The sequence below is a fragment of the Barbatula barbatula genome (genome assembly GCF_947034865.1).
Source record: "Barbatula barbatula genome assembly, chromosome: 25".
NCBI classification, from domain to species: Eukaryota; Metazoa; Chordata; class Actinopteri; order Cypriniformes; family Nemacheilidae; genus Barbatula; species Barbatula barbatula.
Genome location: NC_136788.1, coordinates 6,712,071 through 6,737,097, shown reverse-complemented (window position 1 = coordinate 6,737,097; position 25,027 = coordinate 6,712,071). Strand labels below are relative to the sequence as shown.

At 39.5% G+C, this 25,027-nt stretch overlaps 1 protein-coding gene across 1 annotated transcript in view; it reads right to left on the bottom strand.

Moving 5' to 3' along the window:
* Positions 1-20,174, bottom strand: part of b4galnt4a (beta-1,4-N-acetyl-galactosaminyl transferase 4a) — a 123,524-nt gene extending 103,350 nt beyond the window's left edge. The window contains exon 1 of the mRNA XM_079450953.1: positions 19,942-20,174. Within this exon, the coding sequence (XP_079307079.1) occupies positions 19,942-20,086 (145 nt within the window). The 5' untranslated portion in view covers positions 20,087-20,174. The remainder of the gene's footprint in view (positions 1-19,941) is intronic.
* Between the last annotated feature and the right edge of the window lie 4,853 nt (positions 20,175-25,027).

Sequence of the window (25,027 nt, the reverse complement as noted above, 5' to 3'; positions counted from 1 at the left end):
AGGTTGCCATGAGGTTGTTGTTGTTGTAAGCAAGTTGTGTGGTTTCTAGGACATTACAACGTAGTTTTGGTCATGGTTACCAGGGTGTTCCTATGCAGCTACAATGGTTTTGTGGTTGGTTGCTAGGGTGTCGCTTATCGCTTTTTGACATGTTTTGGGTAGCATTTAACGTGTGGCTGTACAGATAGTGTGTGGTTTCTAGGAAATTGCAAGACAGTAGCAGGGGTTTTGCCAGGGGCGTTGCTATGCAGATGTCATAAGTTTTTTTTCATATGGTTGTTTACAGCATTTACAGTAGTGTGGTGCTTTATGGGTGGGTAATGCCATTGGTTTTGAAGGTGGTTGCCAGTGTGTTGCTATCAGTTGCAAGGGGGGTGAAGTGGTTTGTTGCCAGGGTGTTGCTTTACCAGGGAGTGGCTTTTGCTAGGGTGTTCTTGGTGCTTCCAAGAATGTTGTGTGATCTTCCAGTATCGGTATCACGCAGCACAAACAATGTGGGGTGACTTACAAAAGTGGTTAAGGTTTCATAATTACAGGTTGGATCAAATGCCTAAGTGTAAGTATAAGTAATAACAGATAATAGACATCATTAATTAAGTGGGCTGAACATCTTCAGCTTTGAATAAGAGTTCAAAGCCTGCCTAGCAGGAATGAGTTTGCTGAAAGACAGAGAATTAACAGTCCAGTCCCACCGAAGCATTTAGTGCATAAATACCCACAGATACATCTTGCACTGGTTAAAGGTGCAAGGCAGAATGGAAATCAATAATTCAATCTGTTACCAATGGCAACAACTCCTCCAGATGGTCCTCTGCACCTTGGCTGGAAAGAGATCAGCAGATCCCAAGAGCGATGTGTTTACTTCACCCAAACTGAATCTCTCTCTCTCTCTCTCTCTCTCTCTCTCTCAGTACTGGACTTAAGCCCAGTACAATCTGTCCTTCCCCTGTGAATTCATCAGTTCTCCCCCTCGCTGCGACAACGTGCCGGCACAGCAACGCCCGCTGAGCCCTCTTTACCCCACATTCATTATTCAGAGGGTGGAGAAATTGATAGCATTTTGCATACACTCATTTTTCAAAATATGTGTCTTCATTGAAGAGATCATCAATAATTACCCAAATGTAGGTGTTTGCTAGTGAGCATCACTTATTCCTTCCTAAACCTGAATGATCCCTCAAATCATACAAGTTGTTTTTACTATTATTGTCATGATTCCGCTATCATGTCATGTTTATTCTTGGTCTTGCAGCGGAGTCATGGCATAGCCTTAGGTTTTGTGTGAGAAAGGCATGGCTTTGTTTTGATTCTGACTTGCCATGTGCTTTCTCGTGTCTCGTCAGTGTTTCCCGCCCTTTTGTCTCGTTAGCCTTCCCATTAGTGTTTCAGTACCCGCACCTGCCCCTTAGTAATTATCCTGTGTTTGTTCCCCTTTAAAACATCCTCGTGTTCATTGTCATGTGCTCGTTCATTGTACTTCCTATGCTGTATGCGGTCCTTGTCTGAAACCTTGTTTTGATTATACGGGCATCCTGTCGCTAGTTCTTGTTGCACCCTAGTCTAGTCTAGTCTAGTCTTGTCTGGTCTGGTCTGGTCTGGTCTGGTCTGGTCTGGTCTGGTCTAGTCTAGTCTAGTCTGTTTGTTTTCTCAGTCTAGTTAGTCCGTGTCCTGATTATTATTATTTGTCTTGTTTAACCCCCTTGTGGGTTTTGTGTTTTGTGTTTATTTTATAATTAACTCTTGTCATCCCGGTGTCTGCCTGCACTTGGGTTCTTCTCTACCACATCCCTGACAATTATAGTCAATCTGCGTTACAGTTTTCGCTAGAAGAACCACAGAATAAAAATCCTTCAGTCTTACTTTGAAAGAGAGATATGTAGCTCATTGGTAAAACGTTGCATGTGCACAAAATGTGCATTGAAACATGATCCACACACAATTTTCTATGCACTAATGATCAAGGCTTAAAGCTTTGCACACATGCAAGCCCTTTATTATTCCAAAAAATCTGATATTTCTGAAATCCAGTCTTGGGCATGTTAGTATTTTCGACCCCCAAATGAGTTTTAGCCGTGTGCCAGTAGGGAATCTCAGTTTACATTTCCAAACATTTATTTTGCCATTATTTGTTATACAAGTGTCTAAAACTTCACAGTAATGTAGACTTAGCCTCTTTGAGCGTCTGAGTCATTGCCACAGTTCTTCTGGATTTCGTCCGTCTCAGCTTTTTCTCTTTCTTCATGTAATGACAGATATTTCCTACAGACATATTACATCTAAACATATATATAATAGGCTTAAACCCAGTTTGGTGGTGAAAACGTGCCTTAGACACATACTGTAAATTATACACGTGTGTCTGCAGCATCCTTAAAACATGGCCCTATCTGAATCTCAGACAGATATACTCACCCATGACCAAGATTTCTACTGCCTTTGGGCCCCCGTGGCAAAAATGGCTCATTTGATAGGGAAAGATAGAGAAGGGGAGAGGAGAGGTTGGGGTGGTTGGTGAGCTAATTGATGTCTTATCCCCACAGAGCAGCTCTGGCCTGTCTATCATTCTGTCAGCTTATATGCATCCCAGAGAAAAGACTAGACATGAAAAATAGAGGTCCTCTCCTTCAATCTCGACAGACTGGAACAGCCCCTAACAGCTGGAAAAGCCATGAAGACAGCCAATTCTGCTGTTAGATTCCACATATCAGTCACCCAATTATGCTTCAGTGAATACTCCTCTTGAAGGAGCATGCGGGTTGAAGAGCTGCACGCAACACGCACTCAGATAACACTGAGGTTCAATCGACTGAGAGCCTTCATACCGCGGCTCCATTAACATTACAAAATACAGTTAGTGGATATCAAGACGTTCAAATGAATATTTCACAAAATTTCAGAATCAATTGAAAATTCTCTCATAATGTATTGAACCTAATCACCATCCCAGGTATACACGACTTCCCCCTTTACTAAATAAAAGTCCAACATCAGAGATCCATTATAAAATTCATGATTAAAAATCATCCAAGTGTTGGGCCGATGTCTACAATGAAACAACGCGATGATGACAACGAGATGACATAGCCCTGCGGCTTTATAAAGTGAAGCGTGTCTTTATTCAAGCACACGTACGTCTTCTTTATACAATGCAGGATGCGCAGACACGCGTTTTCTTTATGCAACCCGCAAACTGTGCGTCCTCTTTATCCGATCTCCACAGTTATAAAGGCCAGTCTGTCCAGCGCAAGCTTATATGCCCTTTAGCCTTGTTCATATTTGCTCGCAAAGTGATTTACAGCATAGAGCAGCGAGAGTCACATGACGAAACATTTGTTAGAATCACGATGCCGGCTCACCATCTTAATGTCTGTCAGCCATCGCCGATGGACGATGGCATCCTCTATCGGCCCATCCCTAGTGTCTCCATTGTCTTCAGCAGCAAAATGATAGGTGTATAAAAGAAAATTATTTTGAATTTATTTAGTCGGATTTAAGTTGCATAATGGTTCTTCTACTGTTAACCCAAAATAATACTGGCTTGATATACTTTTATCTTGCAAACCAATTTACGGAAGTCAAGTTTGGGCCACAAAAGCATGCTTGCGCAGTAGCGTTTGTTTATGTTGTTACTTTCATACCGTCTATAATCCCGGGGTTCAAAGCTACATTTAAGATTCTACATTATGTAACTATTAACATTAGCATATTTATGATTCATCATTAAATAAGAAAAAATAAACAGACAAAAATACTAAACCACAACTAAAATACAAAAGTGAAACTCTGTATTATATACAATGTTGTATTCGTGCATGCACACGCTAGCGCAACAGTCATTCTGCCCCACACACAACAGTTAACATTAAGAGGACAAGCTCAGCATGTATCATAAGATTTTATTGAGGCTTTACAATTCAAATCTAATTCTAATTCACTTTACGTGGCCTGTAAAAGTGATGAAGTCTGTCCTGTGTGATTACATCTAATGAACAAACTGCTTCGATATGCTCTGAGGGAACGTTCAAAGGCGCCCTATAAAGGTGATGTATAATCTCTTCATGTGTTTACTCACCTAATCGCTTCGGTCGTATCAGTGTTTATAAAGGCAGAAGGACAAAGGCGCATTTAAGAGCACTCAACTACAGCAAATGTTGTAATACTCTGCGTGCCAATGCAAATTTTGTGTGGGATGTGAGCAGGTGGTGAGACCAAGCTGTGGATTTGAGCGAGCGAGAGAGAGAGAGAGAGAGAGAGAGAGAGAGAGAGAATAACAAATGCTTGCTATGGGCAGGCACTCAAATCGGTATTACTGCTCACAACTGCAGTGTAGCCGTAGGGGAAGAAAACACTTCGTATTCATACGTGCAAACAGATCACGCAAACAACAACAGAATAACTGGAGCCAAACAACGCTGCCTGGAGATGTTTAGGAGCAGTAACACAAAGGGGAGAACCCCAATTCATTGAAAGAAGTTTTAAACATTGGGGTCTTAATCGTGTTCCTTTCCATTTCCTGTTTATTAAACTACTTCAAATAAGAACTATTGTAATTAGGGCTGTCAAACGATTAATCGCATTAAGAAAAAGTGTCACATATCTCCTCCCTGCCACCGGAGGGCACTCCTTACTACTCTGCCATTCCATCTCAGAACTATATTTCCCATAAACCTTTGCCTGGACTCATTGTGTTATTTCCACCTGTGTATATAAGGATCATACACAACATGGTATATATATATATATATATATATGTTTATACCGTGGTAAGTTAGAATACTCTAATTTGATTGGCTGGACGGTGTGCATTAAGACCTTTACGCTTTGCATCGGTTTGTTCCTAGACTCCACCTCATGCATTCAAATCCTTCAATGCACAGTTTGCCGTGGATTATCCCTTCCATTTATTTTTGTTGCATAGTAATTTTCTATTTATTAAAACAAAAACATACATTTATATATATATTTAGGATGCATTTTTAACAATCATTTAAATTATGAATAAACATTCATTTCTTACTGTATGCATGTAAGTGTATGTTTTTGTAAGTACAAAATGAATATGCACAGTAAACACACATATATTTTACAAACACAAACTTTTATTCTGGTTGCGATTAATTGCATCACCTGTTATGCATCAATTCAAAGGATTGTTTTCACGGGCAAATCCCGTGAAAACTGTGACAAAAATCAAGAAATGCATATTTCAGAAAAGTTCTGGGTCCGCCTCAGGGCTTTGGTCTTAAATCTGCTTCTTCACCTCACATCTCACGTTTAAAACTGCCCATCCTCGGGCAACGTGCTTCTTTCCCTCACTCAATAACATAAACAATCCCAAATCATTCATGTCTGGGAGATACAAGCTAATAGCATGGAATCCCTAAGCATCTTTCAGGGTGTAAAAAAGCGAGTGGCATCTTCCAGCAGGACGCCATGAGTGAATGGCTCCACCGTTGAGAGACATTCAATTATTAGCACCCAAACCTAATTACATTTAACTGCTGTTATCCAACAAGATTACAACGGACAAGAAACGAAAGTGCTGAGTATTAGCTAATGGATGCCATTAATCTGAGATCTTTGGCTGAGAAAAGAAACACTCGATCTTTAGGATGTGACAGGGTTTATTTGCAGTGTTTTGTGTCTTGGCTTTGTTCGGTTGCTTATTGGCTTCGATTGGGAGTTTCTTTGAAAAAAAACTCATATGATACTAATCATTTCAACATCCTGTTTGTATATCGTAGGAGTTTCTTGCACTGCTTTCAGCTGATACCATCCTCTGATTCTGAGCACTCATATCTGATAATAACAGTAATTGAATTTCCCTGAATACAAATACCTAAAAATACCACAGCGACTGACCACATGTTGCCTTCATGGTTACAGTCTGAAATACAGTATATCAACGAGCCACGTTTTTCAATGAAGCCTAAAACACTGGCTGGGTGACAGAGTTGTAAGTATACCTGTTCAACTGGAACCTCCCTCGGGGAGCTTTACAATAATGGGTGCAGGTTTCCTCCTCTGGCATCTGCTGCTATAAAATATCAGTTTGTGGCATGTCCCATGGGAGAGAGTAAGTGGCTTTTCAGAGCAACTTACCGTGTGATTGAAGGCTATTGAAGTGTAATGCTTTGTGATAGGCTGGAGCTCTTCTGTGTTACTGTAGAACAGGGGTCGGCAAGGAAGTTTGGCATCTGGCCGAAAAAACTCATTCGCCAGGCCAGAACATAGACAAAGGATAATTTAAGAAATGAATTGTTGAAAAATGCAACTAGAATAGCCTACTTTTAAAAATGTAGTTATTATATAATTATTTAACGTAGACTTTTTTTACACTCCTCACGTACTAAACTGCATTTTTTTTGCCTGCTGGGGGTACGCTATTATGTTGTGTGCAGAGTGATGTTAACATTTAGGCCGGCTAGATGGTGAGAGAAAATGCCACTATGAAAGAAGAAAGAGTCTAAAGAGGAACGTTGACAGCGAAAATAGGGCATACAGAGAGGAATGGAAAGACAACTATGCATTCATCCTACCTAGTTTTGTGAATGCCAAGCCGGTGTGTCTTATCTGCAATGAAGTTGTTTGCAAAGAATATAATATTAGACGGCACCAAGAGACGAAGCATGGCACCTTCAAAAAAAGCTGAATTTGCCTTGTTCTTTTTCACGTGTTGGTGCTGATGCCCCGCGTTATTAGCAAACGATTCAATGCTTCACTGTTATTTTTTTCTTACCCCATATTTCATGACTGCTATTTTAGAAGTGTGTCTTGTGATCCACAGACTCTTTTGAATATGTTTCAGAGCTTTTCATTTGAAATGAATGAAAAGCTCTCAATTCATTTGAAAATTAAACATTGCTGCAAAAAAGTTCTCGTACCTTTATTTTGAAGATAAATTAATGAAAGACGTGATTGTTAAAGATCTTTTTCAGAACCAGCTTCGGGCAAAACAATGCTGCTGGTGCGGGCCAGATATTATTGCTGGCGGGCCAGGTTTGGGTGTTGCCGACCCCTGCTGTAGAAGAACCGGCCACTAATCACGACAAATGGTAGTCGTTTTTATGATCATTTATTTGTATTATTATTTATATACTGTATATATATATATATATATATATATATGTATATATATATACACACACACTATATATATATATATATATACATACATTATATACTGTTATATATCAGGGCTCTAAGGTAACAAATTTTTTTAGGAGCACAGTCAAAAATTGATGACAGCAGAAAAATGATTAATTTACCACAAGTATGGGAAAGTATGATAAACTAAGCTTATTGGTTATTATTGATTGTAACAAGGGGGCTGTTGCATGCTTCATTGGGATTGGCTGGCGAACATTCGAAGGGTGTGCATTGTTTTTCAAGAAGCGCAAGCCTGTAAAGTACTTCCAGATCTGTCAACCACATTACAGTTCCATACCACTGCGCCACATTTGACAGATTAACGCTATTATACTGTAAACTACTGTCCACCAGAGAAGTCTCGTGTGAACTTTGTGTCTTGCCTTTGTTACATTGTGCTATCAAACTGCGACAAAAGAGGGCGATCAAACGCAGCACTTTAACAAATTCTTTCTGTAATAACTTGTTGAGAATATTTATCTTATAAGTACAGATCTCACAATGTGTGGTTCCCAAACTGTCATTTGGGGAAGGTCACATGGCTGTTGTGGTACATTACACTTAGAACCGTTTATTCCTATTAAAATGGATGCACAAGCATAGCCGGCCACGTTTCTGAAGCCGTGGCTATATTCCGCAAATATTACTTACGAGTGTGATAAAGTGGCGCATTCTCAGTTTTTCCATGAGTTTAAGATGTTAATACTCGTTATACTATAACTTCCGCAAGCATTTTTTAATATCTTCCAAAAAGTTACGCCTTTGCAACCAAACAAATGATTTCATGCCCTGCACCTGTTCCCCTCTTGATTTGACCCTTTTATAGTGCCCCTGTGTTTTCTGTCCTGTGCTGGATCATTGTGTGATCTGTTGTGCTTGAACGCAAATTTCTACTTTGTCTTCGTCTTAGGCCACGCTTACACGATGAAAAACGGAAAAAACTTGCACTTTGAAACCTGTTTTCAAAAGTTTGCGTTATCAGTCCCCTAAAACGCAGTTTCCGTGTAAACGGACAGCCAAATTGCATAAAATGGCCCCTCATTTCCCGGATTTGTTATATATATTTTTTTAAGTCTTGTGTTAACACCTTACCCACTGTCTGCACTTGGGTCCTCTGTCCACGCTCACCCACGCCATGACAGTGACAACATTTCTCCCAAATAAAAATGTTGTTTTATATTTGCATTTATTTGCAGAGAATTGATACTGGACCAATGGGACAAAAAAGATGCAATGTTGGCAGCTCTTGAACACTGTTTTGATGACAAGAGTTGTCACTTGCCACAGAGAAACATTGTGCTCCAGTCGTGCTGGAGTTTCTTGTTGATTAACGTCTTCGGATGTTTCTTCTTCAGACTCGGCCTCAAACTGATTTCTATACACTGTATATAATATCCAAACACCTGTTAAACGTAATCCAGTAATGATTATAGGCTTTCCAATGGCACACATGATGAACGTGTTTGACCAATCACAACAGACTACACGTTCTGACCAATGACATGGCTCTAGGCTCGCAGATAGGAGGGGATCACAGAACAAATCATTTGAGAGTCAGTCAAGAAGTAATGTAAGAATAACTGCCTATTATTATGACATAATAGTGTGTTTACACCTTGTATGTACATAAACCAAAATAGGACCTTAAAAATGCATACTCTTTAAAACTTGATACATTTTTGCTAATTCTGCACAGTACTTCGCTCTGCTCAGTGTCTGATATCCTGAAACCAAAATATCCCCAAATAACAGAGATAGCATTTGTTCTGGGCACTAGTTCAGTGTCGGTCTGCTCTGCATCCATTTCTTCCGTCTCCACACTGCGGCCCGCAAGTCACGTGACCAAGCACACGCACCACCGCCACACAAGACGTCTCGCTTTTTTCCTTCTATTGAAATTGGGCATATATCTCTAAGAATGGATGTCTTGTCACATCCATATATGCACTTGTTTCTTTAATATAATTGCAAAAATTTTTCGTCATGTAATCACATAGCATGACATCGCGATTGCAATATGATTAATCGTGCCGCCCGGCTCCCTTCAAAAGGCGGTCGTGTTCCCCTCATACCTGCTCAATTTAAGCATATAACATGATGTGTTTCTCTGTATGCTATGATGAGGATTGACAGCGTGATGCGATGGATTTCCTCTTACATATCTCTTACATATAGATATGGTGCTACGAAGGATAAAGTTAATTTCAAGCTTTTTTCTCAATTTATTTGCTTTAATAATATATGCAAGTTAGCTTTATTAAAGTATTAAAGTAGTCTTAACTTTGCTGTAATAGTAGGGGAAGGGGATTGTTTACATTGTGTACATGTTGATTTTAAAATTTGCACAGTTAAAAGGTTCTGTATTTTGACTGCAACGGTTATGCATCCTGATTCCTTCACTTCATCATGAGTGCCACCTCTTTATAAACAGCATCATTTTGTGGGACTTGCTAACCTATAGAACACTAGTGTGCCATTTATTTTTACAATATTCCCTCACCATAGGACAGTATAAACCACTGACCAGCATTAGTAAGCATGTATCAGTTGATGGTGGCACTAATGTATGGGGCAAATCTCTATATGACTTGGCAGCTAGGGAGCAATATGCTAAAATGCAAAACAACAACCTTTAGTATGGACCTATGGCTTCTAACCGAAACATATTATCTCTAAAGAGTCATTTGTTGTATATGCACAGAGTGTTTGCTGTGACATGCCTGTCTGAAAAACAAACATAAATACGACAATGTGACAAAAATAAAACACTACGGGAAAGATGAATGTTGCATTGCATTCTGGCAGCCGCTAACCACCTTATAAGTCATTAAAAGAAGATTGAAAGGCTTCGCTGTGGGTGTATTTTGCAGATACCAACAGAGTCAAATATCAAAAGCAACAGCCATCAAAATCAAATCTGCTATCTATTAAAGTGACATTAAAACAGAAACATTCAGAACGGGATATTCAACAAGTAGCTGTTAATGTAGAGCTGCAACTAACGATTATTTTAATAATCGATTAATCTGTCGATTATTTGTTCGATTAATCGATGAATCGGATACAAATTTTTAAAAGCATTCATTTTCAACCCTTTATTGAAAAATAGAACTGACATTGCAAAACATATTTCAAAAGCTTTATTATTACTTATTATATTATTATTACAGCTTGCTGTGGTTTACATGATGCATTTCCCATCAAGAAGCCTCTCATGGTTTGCTGTTTTTTTCGGGTCTCTCTGATGGTCTTTCCTCTACCTCCGCTCTGCTTTTTTAATTTATTTTTTCTCCGCTATGCTGCGCGGCGCGATCAACTTTTTTTAGTCCTGTGACACACTAGATGCGTGGCGTGAGCGTCTCAGAAGCCTGGCGTGACCGTTTTTAAATCGGCTCCCATGTTAACAGGTTAGAGCTTGCACACTGCCTGCGTGAGACGAGCCGCACGGAAAACGCGTGCATGCTAGGAATTGAATCGACGCCTATTTTTCACGAGACACGCAAGCGTGTTGGAAGCGTTTCCAGGCAAAATAGAATAGGAAAAGATGTTTATATGTAATTTTGTACACGAATACATATTAATGAATGCCATTTTGATGTTTGAAAGCTAATCATCATTTATTTGATCGTATTTTCAAATCGAATTTCATTAAACCAACATCTACACGTTACGGGGTTTACATGTCCACTGTAGAAAACATCAGGACTTAAATCATGTTTATAATGCATTTTTGGAGAAACAACAAGTGAATATTGAAATAAATTATAGGCCTACATTAATATTCCTATTAAGTATGAGATATTATTACTAAAATGTTGCAAATGAATACTCCAATTAACTACTTTTTTCCATAAAATCTTCCTCCAAGAAAATGCTTAGGCTATATCCAATGAAAAGATACATTGCATTGAATGGGAATATTAATTTATGTCCATCTTAAACACATATTGCATAAAGTAAACACGTGCATCAATTGATTACGTTACATCTTTAATAACATATCTGAGAATCATCTTAATACGAATTGTGGTTCGTATTAAACCCCAAAATGTATTGGTGACTGAATTATTTTTGTTTTTTATGCTCTTAACAATGTGATTAAAAATGGAAAAAAATATGACACACTACAATAACAACGTAGTCTATTGTGTCATCTGAGTGACGGTCCAACATCAGGTAATAAAGCTACAAAACATTTGGAAATGTTATTTAAATAAACAGACAGCCTACTTACTCATTTTTCGGATTTTGGAAGGTGTAGGTTATGTGAAAAAAGTTTAAACTTGTCGTGAATACAAGACCCTTGTCTGTCGGCGGCCTCCCTCTATGTCACCTATAGCAGCAGCAGCGCGCCAGCGCCGCGTCAGGCACGGTGCTGGTGTGCAAAGATACAGAAAACACGACGCAGCCGCCACAGAGCTGACACGCAACAGAAACGCCACGCTCACGCCACTCAAACATGTGGCGCGCGTTATAGTCGCGCGATACAACGAATCGATAATGAAATTCGTTGCCAACATTTTTAATAATCGATTTTTATCGATTTTATCGATTCGTTGTTGCAGCCCTATGTTAATGTTTTACAAACAACAGGACTGCAAAATAATTCTTGTTTTATGTGACAATTTGTTAGTAGTGGAAAACAGAAGATGCGGATTGACCCGTTTAAGTATTTCTATTCAGAGTTAATGTCATAAAGAAATGTCAAGAAATCGAATTAAAGAAGGAATTAACATATTTTGGTAATATATATAATTCTCACAACTATAACGCCAAAATAACATGATATATTTCTGCAGTACTGCAGTCTGAAGTTCCTCTCAACACTTTTATTTGCTTTTACATCTCGGACAAATCTCACCAAATCATTCGATTCACTAACTTACTATGTAACAAAACAACCAACCCTTTCTCCAGTCTTTTAACATGACAACAAAGGCATGCCTTACAATTGACTTACTGTATTGGTCAAAAATGAACATCCAAATAAAGAAGAAAAAGTGACAATGACACACCAGGAAACAGGTGGACAAAAAGCCACTTTTGCTTCAGTCTTGATTCTCTAAACAATTTTCAAAGAGCAGCGCACCTGCAGAGGCTTTGTGCAGAACAAATGTAAAACAGTGTTCCCCGAGGCAGTGTGCGGAAGATTAACCGCCACCGAATGTGATTCGTGTCGTCTCGGGTTTTCAGGGCCTTTTCTGATGCGCCCAAAGGCAGCTCAACAGTTGGGTTTCAAAACAAAAAAGTCTGAAATCGCATCTGTGCGCCCCTGTGCTCGCATGTGTAAATTAAGAGGGGAGTTTCAAAGCAGGGCGGCGCCGGTTTAGCCCTGGTGGCGATGAGAGCGTTTGTTATTGAACTAAGCCTGAGGGGATGTGCTGTCAAATGGGCTGAAAGCTCCCCAGACCTCTGGTGTACAAAACGCAGCTTGCCTGCAGCCTTTAAAGGGTGAACGATTTACTGCTGAGATTTGCATTTTTTTGAAGCACCGAGAACACTTTTTGTGTGAAAAACAAACCAAACTAATAACTTTGATCGCTATATTCTCCTCTGTCTTGCAGCAGGGGCAAGCTCTCTTGTCTTGTCAGTCTATGCTGCGTGTTCACCAAAGCACTTTGTTATTTTGGTTTGTTTTCGCACATAAAGCACTCCGCACACGTCGCTTCAAAATATTTCAACTGAGCCACTATGAGCGGATGGACCAATTTACAGATGGCTTTTGTACTTTTGTGAACCTTGACAACAACTCTACCCATGATGTCTATGAGGAGGCCTGGAAATCTCTTGGATGTCACCTAAAATATCTTTGTGTTCCGAAAGACACTGGGAGGTCTTAAAACATGTTGATCATCATCTTATTTTCTACATCCAGATGGGTTCAGTTCTGAAGAATGCCAAACGAAACCTTTAATCCACATTATCTGTTGGAAAGCATTAAAAACTGTGGAGGATCCCACCTGCTATGGGAACATCTTGTTGGAATCATAAAGCCTCAAGGAAAAAGTGCAGTCAACAGATTAGGCATTAAAATAGAGCCAACATTTCTCCCGACACTTCCAACAGACAGAAAATTTTGAATTTGATTCAATTGAATCGACGATATACATACAAAAGAATTTATAAACGGTTTACGCAAAGATACGTCCAAAAAGAAAGTTGAATGAGCGCGAGTCAGTTCCCAATTTATTTTTGGGGCTTCATCAGGGCCATGCCCGCTCACGATGCATCTCTGGGAGGTGGCTGACAAAAACTGACAACATGGGACACTTCTCGAAGGGTCACACGTTTATATCATTTGTGCTATTTGCCTGAACTTTTAATGATTTTATTGATCCAAGCTCTACCTTTGGGAGCAGCATGTCACCAATTTCCTAAAAAACTGGGGGTCTGTTAGCAATACAAATAATTTGGTTGGCATTACTGATCACTATTGAGTTCATATGACAGGCTGTTACCACTTCAAAGCCAAAGAAGGTGCAAGTGACAAACCTGAAAGTGGGTGACCTTTACACGCATGCCACAATAAAAATCCACTCAAGCAGCTCCAAGCCTTTGATAATCGATTGTAATCCAGCCTCAGCAAATGGATCACTTACAGTAAAATAACACCAACTTCAATGCAGCACATCTCTCCGCCAAGACATTGAAATCTGATATACTATGTAAGCAAGAGACTGAGAAAGAGTGTGTGTGTCTGATAAAGGCAAAGAGAGCCTTATAACTGCTTTACATGTAATCTGAGCACGTCTCCACTTACTGAAAATAAAAGACATTTTGATAAGAAAAGAGGTGGCAACCTGTTTATCTATGCATCTTCAGATCCATCATTACATTTATGGCTGTGGGTTAAGAGTACAGGTATAATTAATGACGTAATTCAGTAATCAAGTAAAATATCTAATACATCATATTCTAGCCGAATGCAACACGATTATATGGACAGCAATAACAGTGCCTTGTTTTTAATGTGAATCTATTTTGTTCTAGGCCTTAAATGGCTTTTTTGCTATTCATAATTTTTTTATTACATTATATAGTACTGGGTAGCACCGCCTACTTGGATCAAACTGGTCCAAAATCCCGCTTGATACAACAGAGCATTAAATATGTATCTTTTGATTAGCACTTTAGCACTTCCAGTTCCATCGCTCTAAAGTCAATGTTTTTTGAAAAGTTTTTGGTTAATTGGCCTAAAATAAGATCTGTGGCTAACAAAAGATCTAACTATGGTCACGTTTAAATCTAAACACACCAGTTATAACCCACTCATCTTTTTTCAAAGCTGTATTGTGTCTAAAAAACGAAGGTAACTAACAAGTAGCTGAAAGCGTCTACTTCCTTTGGCGGGGACGTTAGACGCATCGAGCATTTAAATCTCACAAATAATTCAACACGTGCACAAATGGTGCATGGGGATTCATTTACGGAGTAATGACTTACTAGCGAGCACGGTTTTAATAACGTTTGAAAAAGTTGTCGGAGGCTTGGTTGTGGTGACGTTGATATTGAGCGACCGTAGTGTGGTCAGTTTATAGCTTCGCGTTTGCTCGTTACTTTTTTACAAATAGTATGTTTTTTAACTTATCTTTGAGCATGGGAAGGAAATATCTAGTATTTTTTGGTCTGAGTACTACTTTTCATGGGAATCAAACCCTTAAACTTGGCATTTGAATAGTTGAACTATTGGAAACCTCTATCCTCACAAGAGTCATCCATCCAACATCAAGTGGCAAGCCTTCCAGAAAAGTGTAGACGTTGTAGACGTGACGTGCAGCGCTGTGTTTCTCGTCCGGTGGCCACTGCCGATTTGAAGTTTCCATTCATAATGAGGTGTTTGTGAAGAAAGACTTGACTTCAAATTCAAGGATTAAATGCCTTTTGTTCTTGGTGTGTGCGATAGCCATGATGCACAAGTTATAACAGATCATCTTATTTAGTCTTAAATGCACGTTTTGTTGGAAAAAGTCCGTTTCAGTGGGCGCGCGTGCCTGACCCCCAGTTCACTTCTGGTCTGTGTTTGGCTGGTCTAGCGGTTGAGCTTTGTATCGCAGTCTAAATATTGCAGAGACAAGTTTACCCCCAAAAAATAATCCATAGGCACTTTGTTGTTTGAGAATGTGTACCGGAAGTTCAGTTGGTGTCACAAGAGTGTGCATGCACAGTAACGTTGGTTTAATTTGTTAAGATAAAACCGCCAATACTGTAACTACTAGTGCATCACTGCGAATTCTATTATATCTGAATATCCATTCTAGCCTACAGATGCGTCCATTCTAACTTGAAGATGAATATCTAAGAATCACAGTACATGAAATTCAATTTTATTCCTGTGCACCTGTATGCACTCTCTGTGCAGTTGTTGAAACAAAAGAAGAAAAAAAAAACATTTCTCGGATTCTGGGTTTTCTGCATCATTGATTGACAAAGGCAAGGCGGGTGTCAGGCAGGTATCTGTTAAAATTGTAAATCAGATTGATTTTCTATGTTCAAATACAGGCTCACATCCAGATTGACTGTAAATTGTTGCATGACCTGTTAAATCATTAATGAGAGGCGTTTAACTTTACTTACAAATCTTTTTTCTCTGATAAACTAATATTTGCAACATGCAATACGTGTTTTGTAGCATCAAGAAACTAAATGGCTTTACTTATACAGTAGATGGAAAACTATACTTCAATTATACATCATAACATAATTATCTTTAGTACAAACACAGCATGACCTTTCCCATCCGCTCTTTCTGTGCCTGTAATAAACCTGCCACTCTTTCCCGACTCTTTCTCGGTCTTGTGTGTTTTTCTCACAACCTCTCATTCTGTATTCAAAGGATGACTGACCCGCTGACTGCGCACCGTCGCCAAACTGGGATCAGCTTCCTTGGATTTCAAAGCTTAGCAACCTAAAGAGAAAAACTGATCTGATGGCGTGACCACACCAGACACTTAAGGCAACATTAAAAAGTGGCTGATGTTCACAAAAACTCAATGACGAATTGACATAAATCTGGTGTGGATAGAGTGTGAGTTGAGCTAAGGCCTACACAAAATAAACTGTAATTTTACAGAATTTTACAGTGTTTTACAGATTTGTACGTATATTTGAAATACTTGAGTGAACTGGCAAATCAAATGTTTTACAATGAAATACGGTAAAGACAGCAAATTACAGAAAAGGACTGCATATTTACAATAAAAACAGGAAAAACATCATTTTAAGTGAATTATGTAATTATTTTACAGTATTGTTCTGGTGCCCCAGCTTTATCCACAGTGTATGCTTTACGAACATTACTCTTGGGTGATTTTCTAGGCTAATGTCCTCTATTATAATTTAAATAAAATTTGTTTTGTGACAGTCAAAGGTCTGGGTTCACAAGAACGAGACGAGATTTTTAGACTTTTTTTAAGAAATCCTCAATAATGAAATATATGGGGGAAATTGTTATTTTATTCACAAAATGCTAAAAACATTGGCATTATAAAATCAAATTGCAAAACAGTTAATACTTCATAAACACAGCATATTTTATGCTTACGTTGCACATATGTAAGAGACAGATTATCTGTTTTAGAAAAGGTTTGCTTGAAAATAACGTAATGTGAATTTGCAGTTGCTATACTGTACATGTGGTATAGGCAGCTCCCAAACCACCGTAAATAGTACTGTTTTTATGCGCGAGGTACTGCAGATGCACGCCAAGGTTGAAACCTGTCCATCTAGTGCATGTTTACATGGAAAAACGGTGTTCGGTACAGTGATGAAAACAGGTCACACCACAACAAAATGTGCACTCACACAAATGCTTTAGGGTGCATATGCGACTAAAAATGTTCGCAATTTCGAGCCCAGCACTCCATCTTGAGAGTTGCGTATGGAAATTGTGTTCTCGTGAAATCTCTTGCCACGAACCAAAAGAAGTTATTCGTACAAGTTATGGTACCCGACAACAATTATTAGTTTTACAATGAAGTGTGCAAAATTGACTGAATTAACGAAAAACTGGAAGTTTACTCTTATTTGGCTAGAACATTTTATGACTTCTCTAGACTACATATCAAGATTTTCATTTTCTTAACAGAATGGCCTGCTCACAACTTTGACACATTCCTTCACACTCGGTTGCTTAAAAAGACCCTTGTACACAGCAACCGATCACAGCTGGTGCGCGGCTACATCTTGAACCACCCCCGTGGAGCTTGTAATTGGGAATAAGGTGACCATTGTAAGCCCTGAGGTGAAAATAAACAACCCCATTTGGGCAAACATGCATTTCCAAGGCCAACATCTCTGATTAAAATGTCACCCATGTCAATTTGTGAGCCTCTACAGCTTTTTAATTTTGCTTCAGCCGACTTGGTTTCGTGACGCTTTAGTTTCCACCAACATATAAGATAATATAGGACTTGCACAGCCTTTTCTCACTTGAGTGATTCCAGAAATGGAAGAGAGTAGAGAGCCCTTCGTTTTTAGCAGAGGGGTGATTTGGTGGCCCACTCAAAGGCGGGAGCGGTCAAACTGATGCTGGGGTCTCTGGGATGTGATTGAGGTCAGTTTGGTGCAGTCAGGGAGGGAAGCAAAACCACACAGAGGATTCTGTAGCTGTTAATGAGAAAGAGCATCTCCTATGGTCCTGCTCATAAAAGGTGTCATTGAGTGAGATTTAAAGTTATAGCTCATCATAAAATGAAAATGCACTCATAACTTATTCACTCTTGTGAGATGTATATGACTTCCAGTCTTAAGCTGAACTCAAACAATGCTTTGTTATTAAAATATAGTAACTTTATGTACACATAAAGTCCTGTGTATAAGTTACTTTAATGAAGGATGGATGGGACCTACACATGTACTGTATAAGAAGTGTATAAAAAGTGACAAATATTCTTGTGCGATGTAGATTTCTACACTGTACATTTTACAAATGGAAATATGCCCATGAAAAGCAAAGCCTATATAAGCCACTATATTTAATAATTCAATATATTTAAAAAATATATATCATAGTACATTTTTTATATATCACAAAAATACAATATTATGAATGATACAGAAGGATTTGCTGATAAATATAAACTTGATAAAGCACTTGTTCCAATGTATACAAATTTACTATTTAGCATATTGCATTCTATTTTCCAGTTTATTCTCATATATTTCGTCCGTAAGGGTTTGTTAGGGTCTTCTTATACAGTTGCCAAAGTGTTGTGAGTAGTTTTAAGCGTATTGTGGATGGTTGCTCCTGTTTCAATGGTGACGTTTTTTCAACCTTAAAAAGTATGTGGGCTGAGTTACATGCCGATGTTTGATAATTACGATTATAAAAACTCTAAGTATAAGCACGGCTTTACATTTGTACACGCCTATAGATCTAAACTGAAGTATAAACACAGATCCTTACTGCTCATATAGACATTTTGCAGACGGTAAAATCACTGGTTCAGAAGGACTTTCTGATTCATTTTTGTTGTTTTTCCGTCATCTAACCAGAGGCTTGTTTTTCTGTCAGATGAAACAGGCTTGTCGTAAATTCCGGTGACGAACACTGCATTTTTGGCTTTTGGTCACCGCCATTTACCGGAAAAACAAGCCTCTGGTTCACGGGCATTCGAGAGATGACCGAAGCTAGACATCAAGGTTAATAGCGCTGTGTCAATAGGATATTTCTCTTAAACAAACGCATCGATTCGCTTCAGAAGACCTTTGTTAAGACGACAGAGCCGTGTCGAGCAGTTCTTTGAATGGATGCACTTTTTGGAGCTTCGAAAAGTCAACACCCATTCATTCCCATTGTACCACTTGGAAGTAAAATGATACGTGATATTATAGCTCAGACTGCATTATTCTTCAAGAAGAAAACTATATTTAGTTAGGATGCCTTGAGGGTGAGTAAAACATGAGGACATTTTGATTCAGGGGTGAAGTAGGCCAAGTCGTAAAGATATTCATTTAACATGTCAATCCAGCTCTAAATGTTTTGTTGGTTCTATTTGCTCAAAGCTTTGTGTAGCCTACTTTAAAAAAACTCAAACAGGAAGTGCTTCTAGGCTTGTTTACATCTTGCAAAATGGCCTGTACTGTCAAAATGCAGCTGTGTGCATGTAAAAGGATTCTCTGAAAAAATTCCGATTCATTTTTAACATTGTTCAACACTGTGCACATTCACAATAAAAAATAGTATCAAAGCCACTATAACGTTTCTATGAACCATTACCAACAACCTCATATGAGATTTTGGTAGCCTGTGGTTTACAGAGGTGAAGGACAATCTCACAAGCACATGGCATTGCATGTGATAACAAATTCTGGTAATTCACACCTAGTCATAGAGCTGAGAAGCTGAAGGCTCGCTGCAGGCTAGACTTATTGTTTAGCTATACAAATATCTGCTTCCATAGAAAATGAGTAAAGCGCACCAGCGTTTGGCATAACTGAAACACTGTAGCCAAATATATTACAAGACTTAAGATAACGGTTAGACATAAGTGCACATGTGATGTTTCTTTCAGCATGCCGAATGAAGATGGAAAATGGTACAAATACATACTAATGCACAACACGAATAATAGCTAGATGTGTGTTGTGCGTTGAAAATGTTCAATCTGATACAGTATAGGCTACTAGACATTAAGCTGTCATCTTGCTCTCGTGCCTCATTTTGAACTTAATCTTCATTTCTCACCTCTATACCAACTTAACACGCATAAAGAATAATAACACCGAGACACTCGAGCGTCAACCTGTAAGTCAGCAGGCAATGCGATGCTTATAAAAGCATAATGTTCTCACCTTTCCCGTAGTTAAAGTGGAGTTTGATGGATTTGCCCGGGTTGATATGCAGGTACGTGAACCACACCGCGAAAGTAAGCAGCACCAGCAGCAGCAGAAGTTTGAACTGCTTTCTGATTTTCTTCACCGGGAATCGCAGCATCATCAGCGTCGGCAGCGCAACGTGAATCTCAGCTGCTGTTTGCGCGCTTTCGGCACAACGCTCCCGACGTCACAATATCATCTTCGCGTCAGCAGCGGAATCCGTTTCGGCTGCTCGCCGGTTTGGCGCACTTGCTCGGATGCGACGGTGTCATATTTGCATCAGCAACGGACTGAGAGCGGACGCATTTTACAACGAGACTCGTGATGTCACGACGTCGCAATGTCGAGAAGCAGCAGAATCGGCCGCTCGTAAGTTCAAATGTAGGCTTGTCACAATGTCATTTCTCAGAGCAATAGCAGTAGCGGCTCCTTTACTCCCGGCATCAGAACGAGAGCATCCTCTTCTCAAAGACGAGACTTGGAGTGTGTCATACTTGCAGCAGCCGCCGAATGTAGCTGTCAGCTGATCCTCGGCTTGGCGCGCTTTGGAGACCTGATGTCATATTTCCTCGAGCTCAACAAGTTTCGTTGATGATGTCAAGCACAGTTTGTGCCTTTTTGCCTCTTTGAAACGTTTTGTTGGGTTCTTCCTTTAAATCCCGCTAGCTTAAAAAATATGAAAATGAGAATTTATAGGCGTCGAGGCTAAGAAAATAGCAGTCGGCTGTTGATCTCGTGAAAGCCGCTCTGACAGAAGTACGGCCACTCCGGAGAGGATCATCCTCTGGATTTAAAGCTTTGCGACCCGTCAAATCCTTCACTTCTGACACTACTATTTGGCATTTTCATTACAACAAACCACCTAAATGCCTACGTTTTTTAGTTTCTCCCGTAAGAAGTCAAATGTCCGATAAACAACAGACCCTGCATACACGTGGCGTGCTCCTATTATGACGGGACGCTTCTTAAACCTATAAATGTGCAAATCCTAAATTGATGCAATGCGAGGACACTTGAGAGCAACTTTAATTTAGATCGATGCGCATTTAAATCCGCACGTCTGGTGGTTGCATTGATTTTGCGTGCAGTAGCGAATTTGACCCACACACGACCGGTGTCTTATCACATAGCCATATAAAACACTGCACCCAAATAAATGTTTCTTCATCACCGGTGAGCAAGAATAACCAAAAGTGAACGATCACATCTCTCTTGTGATGTATAGGTGAGCACTCGTGGAGCTGCGATGTAATGCACCTGCTAACGTTAGTCCGTGAGCAACTTATTTGCCCTTCCCAAAATATTCAATCAAACGCACGTGCATCGATGACACGTCTTCTATTAAAGCATAAGACACAAGCATGAAACAACACTGGTCTACGGGCGTCCGTAAGCTCGCACACCGCTAGCCGCATCTGACATTTTGAGCAGCGCGCTCCGCCACACAAACGCTTTGTTTCGCCGACGTGTGTTTGTGCATCAGTCTCTTCGTCCCGCGCGGATGCTGTCGCGCCTTTGGTGATATTAACTATCACGCGACGAGTCTCGTAAATCCGACGGGCTCTGCTTCCAGTCCCGCGATGCGATCGGCTCCCGAGCCCCGCGTTTAACTAAGCATCGCATCCACGAAGCCGCCGGGGAGCGACGTTTCGAATCCTACTATTGTACAGGCGAAGCTCATGAATTAATAATTAGGCTAATTCATATTCAAGAGCTTAGCCTCGTCGCCACTATATAGGATGGCGACCGGGTGGACGTCACCGTTACGTAGTTCGTGTTCAAAAAGGCACTCCTTGACCATAGTAGAGTCTTTAGGTTCGCTGCCGGGCAACCGAACTTGGGAGGAGCCGTTACGGGCAGCGGCGGCGACCAATCATAGGCGGAGATTCAGCGCAAATGAATATTATTGGAACGGCTCCGATGACGAAACGCATTCATTGATGTATAATCCTATGACACGATGATCTCACCTAGTTTCGTTTTTCACGCTTATAAAACGTGGGATATGGGGAGGTTGTAATAAAAATCATATAATACACACACACACACACATATATATATATATATGTAAAATGTAGCCTTATAACACTCATTTAGGCTAATACAAAAGCTCCACATATATTTTCTATATAGCTAACGCCTAGTTGTTTGGAAAATATAGTTTCCTACAAAAATCCTACAAAAAAATGTTTTTTTTGTTCTCAATTTTGATACTTATCTGTTTATTGTTTAATTTCGAAAATATTTTCCATAAAGTAATCAAATAAAATGATATAACAATAGTCCATATATAAGAATAATCATCATATATCATTATATTATCATCATCGTGTTGGACTTGTCTTTATAAAAACACATTTTCCAAAATGTTCTTATTCATTTAGGGTTTCATTTCAAACATATTTACCATAAAATGAAAATAATAATCAAGGAAAATTGTATAATAATCATAATTTATCATCACATTAGACTATGTTTTATAAAATAATATTTTCTTATTTTATATTTATTAATTCTGCGTTTAATTAATACAGCTATATACACAAACCTTAAGGATTATAAGGAACACCTATTCAATTTCTCATTAATTCAATTATCTAATCAACCAATCACATGGCAGTTGCTTCAATCCATTTAGGGGTGTGGTCCTGGTCAAGACAATCTCCTGAACTCCAAACTGAATGTCAGAATGGGAAAGAAAGGTGATTTAAGCGATTTTGAGCATGGCATGGTTGTTGGTGCCAGACGGGCCGGTTTGAGTATTTCACAATCTGCTCAGTTACTGGGATTTTCACACACAACCATTTCTAGGGTTTACAAAGAATGGTGTGAAAAGGAAAAACATCCAGTATGCGGCAGTCCTGTGGGCGAAAATGCCTTGTTGATGCTAGAGGTCAGAGGAGAATGGGCCGACTGATTCATGCTGATAGAAGAGCAACTTTGACTGAAATATCCACTCGTTACAACCGAGGTATGCAGCAAAGCATTTGTGAAGCCACAACACGCACATCCTTGAGGCGGATGGGCTACAACAACAGAAGACCCCACCGGGTACCACTCATCTCCACTACAAATTGGAAAAAGAGGCTACAATTTGCACAAGCTCACCAAAATTGGACAGTTGAAGACTGGAAAAATGTTGCCTGGTCTGATGAGTCTCGATTTCTGTTGAGACATTCAGATGGTAGAGTCAGAATTTGGTGTAAACAGAATGAGAACATGGATCCATCATGCCTTGTTACCACTGTGCAGGCTGGTGGTGGTGGTGTATTGGTGTGAGGAATGTTTTCTTGGCACACTTTCGGCCCCTTAGTGCCAATTGGGCATCGTTTAAATGCCACGGCCTACCTTAGCATTGTTTCTGACCCTGTCCATCCCTTTATGACCACCATGTACCCATCCTGCGATGGCTACTTCCAGCAGGATAATGCACCATGTCACAAAGCCCGAATCATTTCAAATTGGTTTCTTGAACATGACAATGAGTTCACTGTACTAAAATGGCCCCCACAGTCAGCAGATCTCAACCCAATAGAGCATCTTTGGGATGTGGTGGAACGGGAGCTTCGTGCCCTGGATGTGCATCCCACAAATCTCCATCAACTGCAAGATGTTATCCTATCAATATGGGCCAGCATTTCTAAAGAATGCTTTCAGCACCTTGTTGAATGAATGCCACATAGAATTAAGGCAGTTCTGAAGGCGAAAGGGGGTCAAACACAGTATTAGTATGGTGTTCCTATAATCCATCAGGTGAGTGCATATATATATATATATATATATATATATATATATATATATATATATATATATATATATATTTGTTACATTTATTACCAAAATCCATGTAATTCCTCATGATTAGGGCTGGACTTGACTTTAAGGTATTTACATTTATTAATTTTTAATCAAAAGCGACTAACAAATAGTAATATTTCTTATTACACCTTACAATGTGAATACATCAAAGCCCATAGCACTTCTGCATTTCATAAGACATCTTCGGTCTGCGTAATGCTTCACTTTGATCGTTGACTGCAGAATCCTTCATTGACTCATCCAACCCGTGAATAATTATGCTCCATTACAAATAGGCATGGAGCTATAAGCCGATCCAGAACGCATATGAGGAAATATTCATGGTTTCGCCAGCTGTGGTCTACTGTATTTTGTACGAGCAAAGCTGTTGGAGGTGAAACATCCACGTTCATTTCTGACTCAGTGTCTTATTCAGTCCAATGCCCCTGTGAGAGACCGAGGTCGTGTCTGATGAGATTGCAGTAAAACTAGTCTGAGCGGAAGGGTTTGTATGGCTCATGTTAATTAAAGATGTAGCTGTCATCATAACGGTGAGTCTCATGACACAGGAACCCACAGGTGAAATTGAAAGCACTGTTGAAAGAGAGAGATGCCACGTGTGGTGCTGAGCAGAGCTCTTCCGTCGATTTAATTCCTCGTAAAAGAAACAGATAATCCAATGGCCTTTCCCTCCTACTGTTTCTTTTCCTCAACACTTATAAGTGTGACATTAAAATAAACCGTCCCTTTAAACGGAAATGTCAAGTGGATTAGGAGGAAGGCCTTTTCTTCACTGTTGATCTAAATCCAACACCTGTGCTATTTATGCAGTAACAGGTGAAGCTTACGGGCCTTTTATTTCCTGAGTGACTCATTTCCACCGCACATCCCACTTCATAAACAAACCAGGAATAAACATTTTGTTGTTGCGATGTAAATAGATCAATGAATGATATTTTGGGGTTCTGTAACCATTGGTTTTGTGGATTTTGTGTCTCTGTGTAAATATGACACAATAATACGTTGAAAAATGCCTTTGCATTTTTAGGTTCTTTGTCAGAGCTCATAAGTCTTTCACTGGCAGATGAAGCCCTGTGCACAGATTGTGTCCTCAAACTTTTGTTGTTTGGTGGAGAGAGATACTGCCATTGTGTGCACAAAGCCATAAGCTTTGCTATCGTTGGTTCTCAAATAAATACTTCTTGAGAAATGTTGGCAAGATATTAAAAAAAGATACATTATTAGCGAGCCTTAAACCTATTTA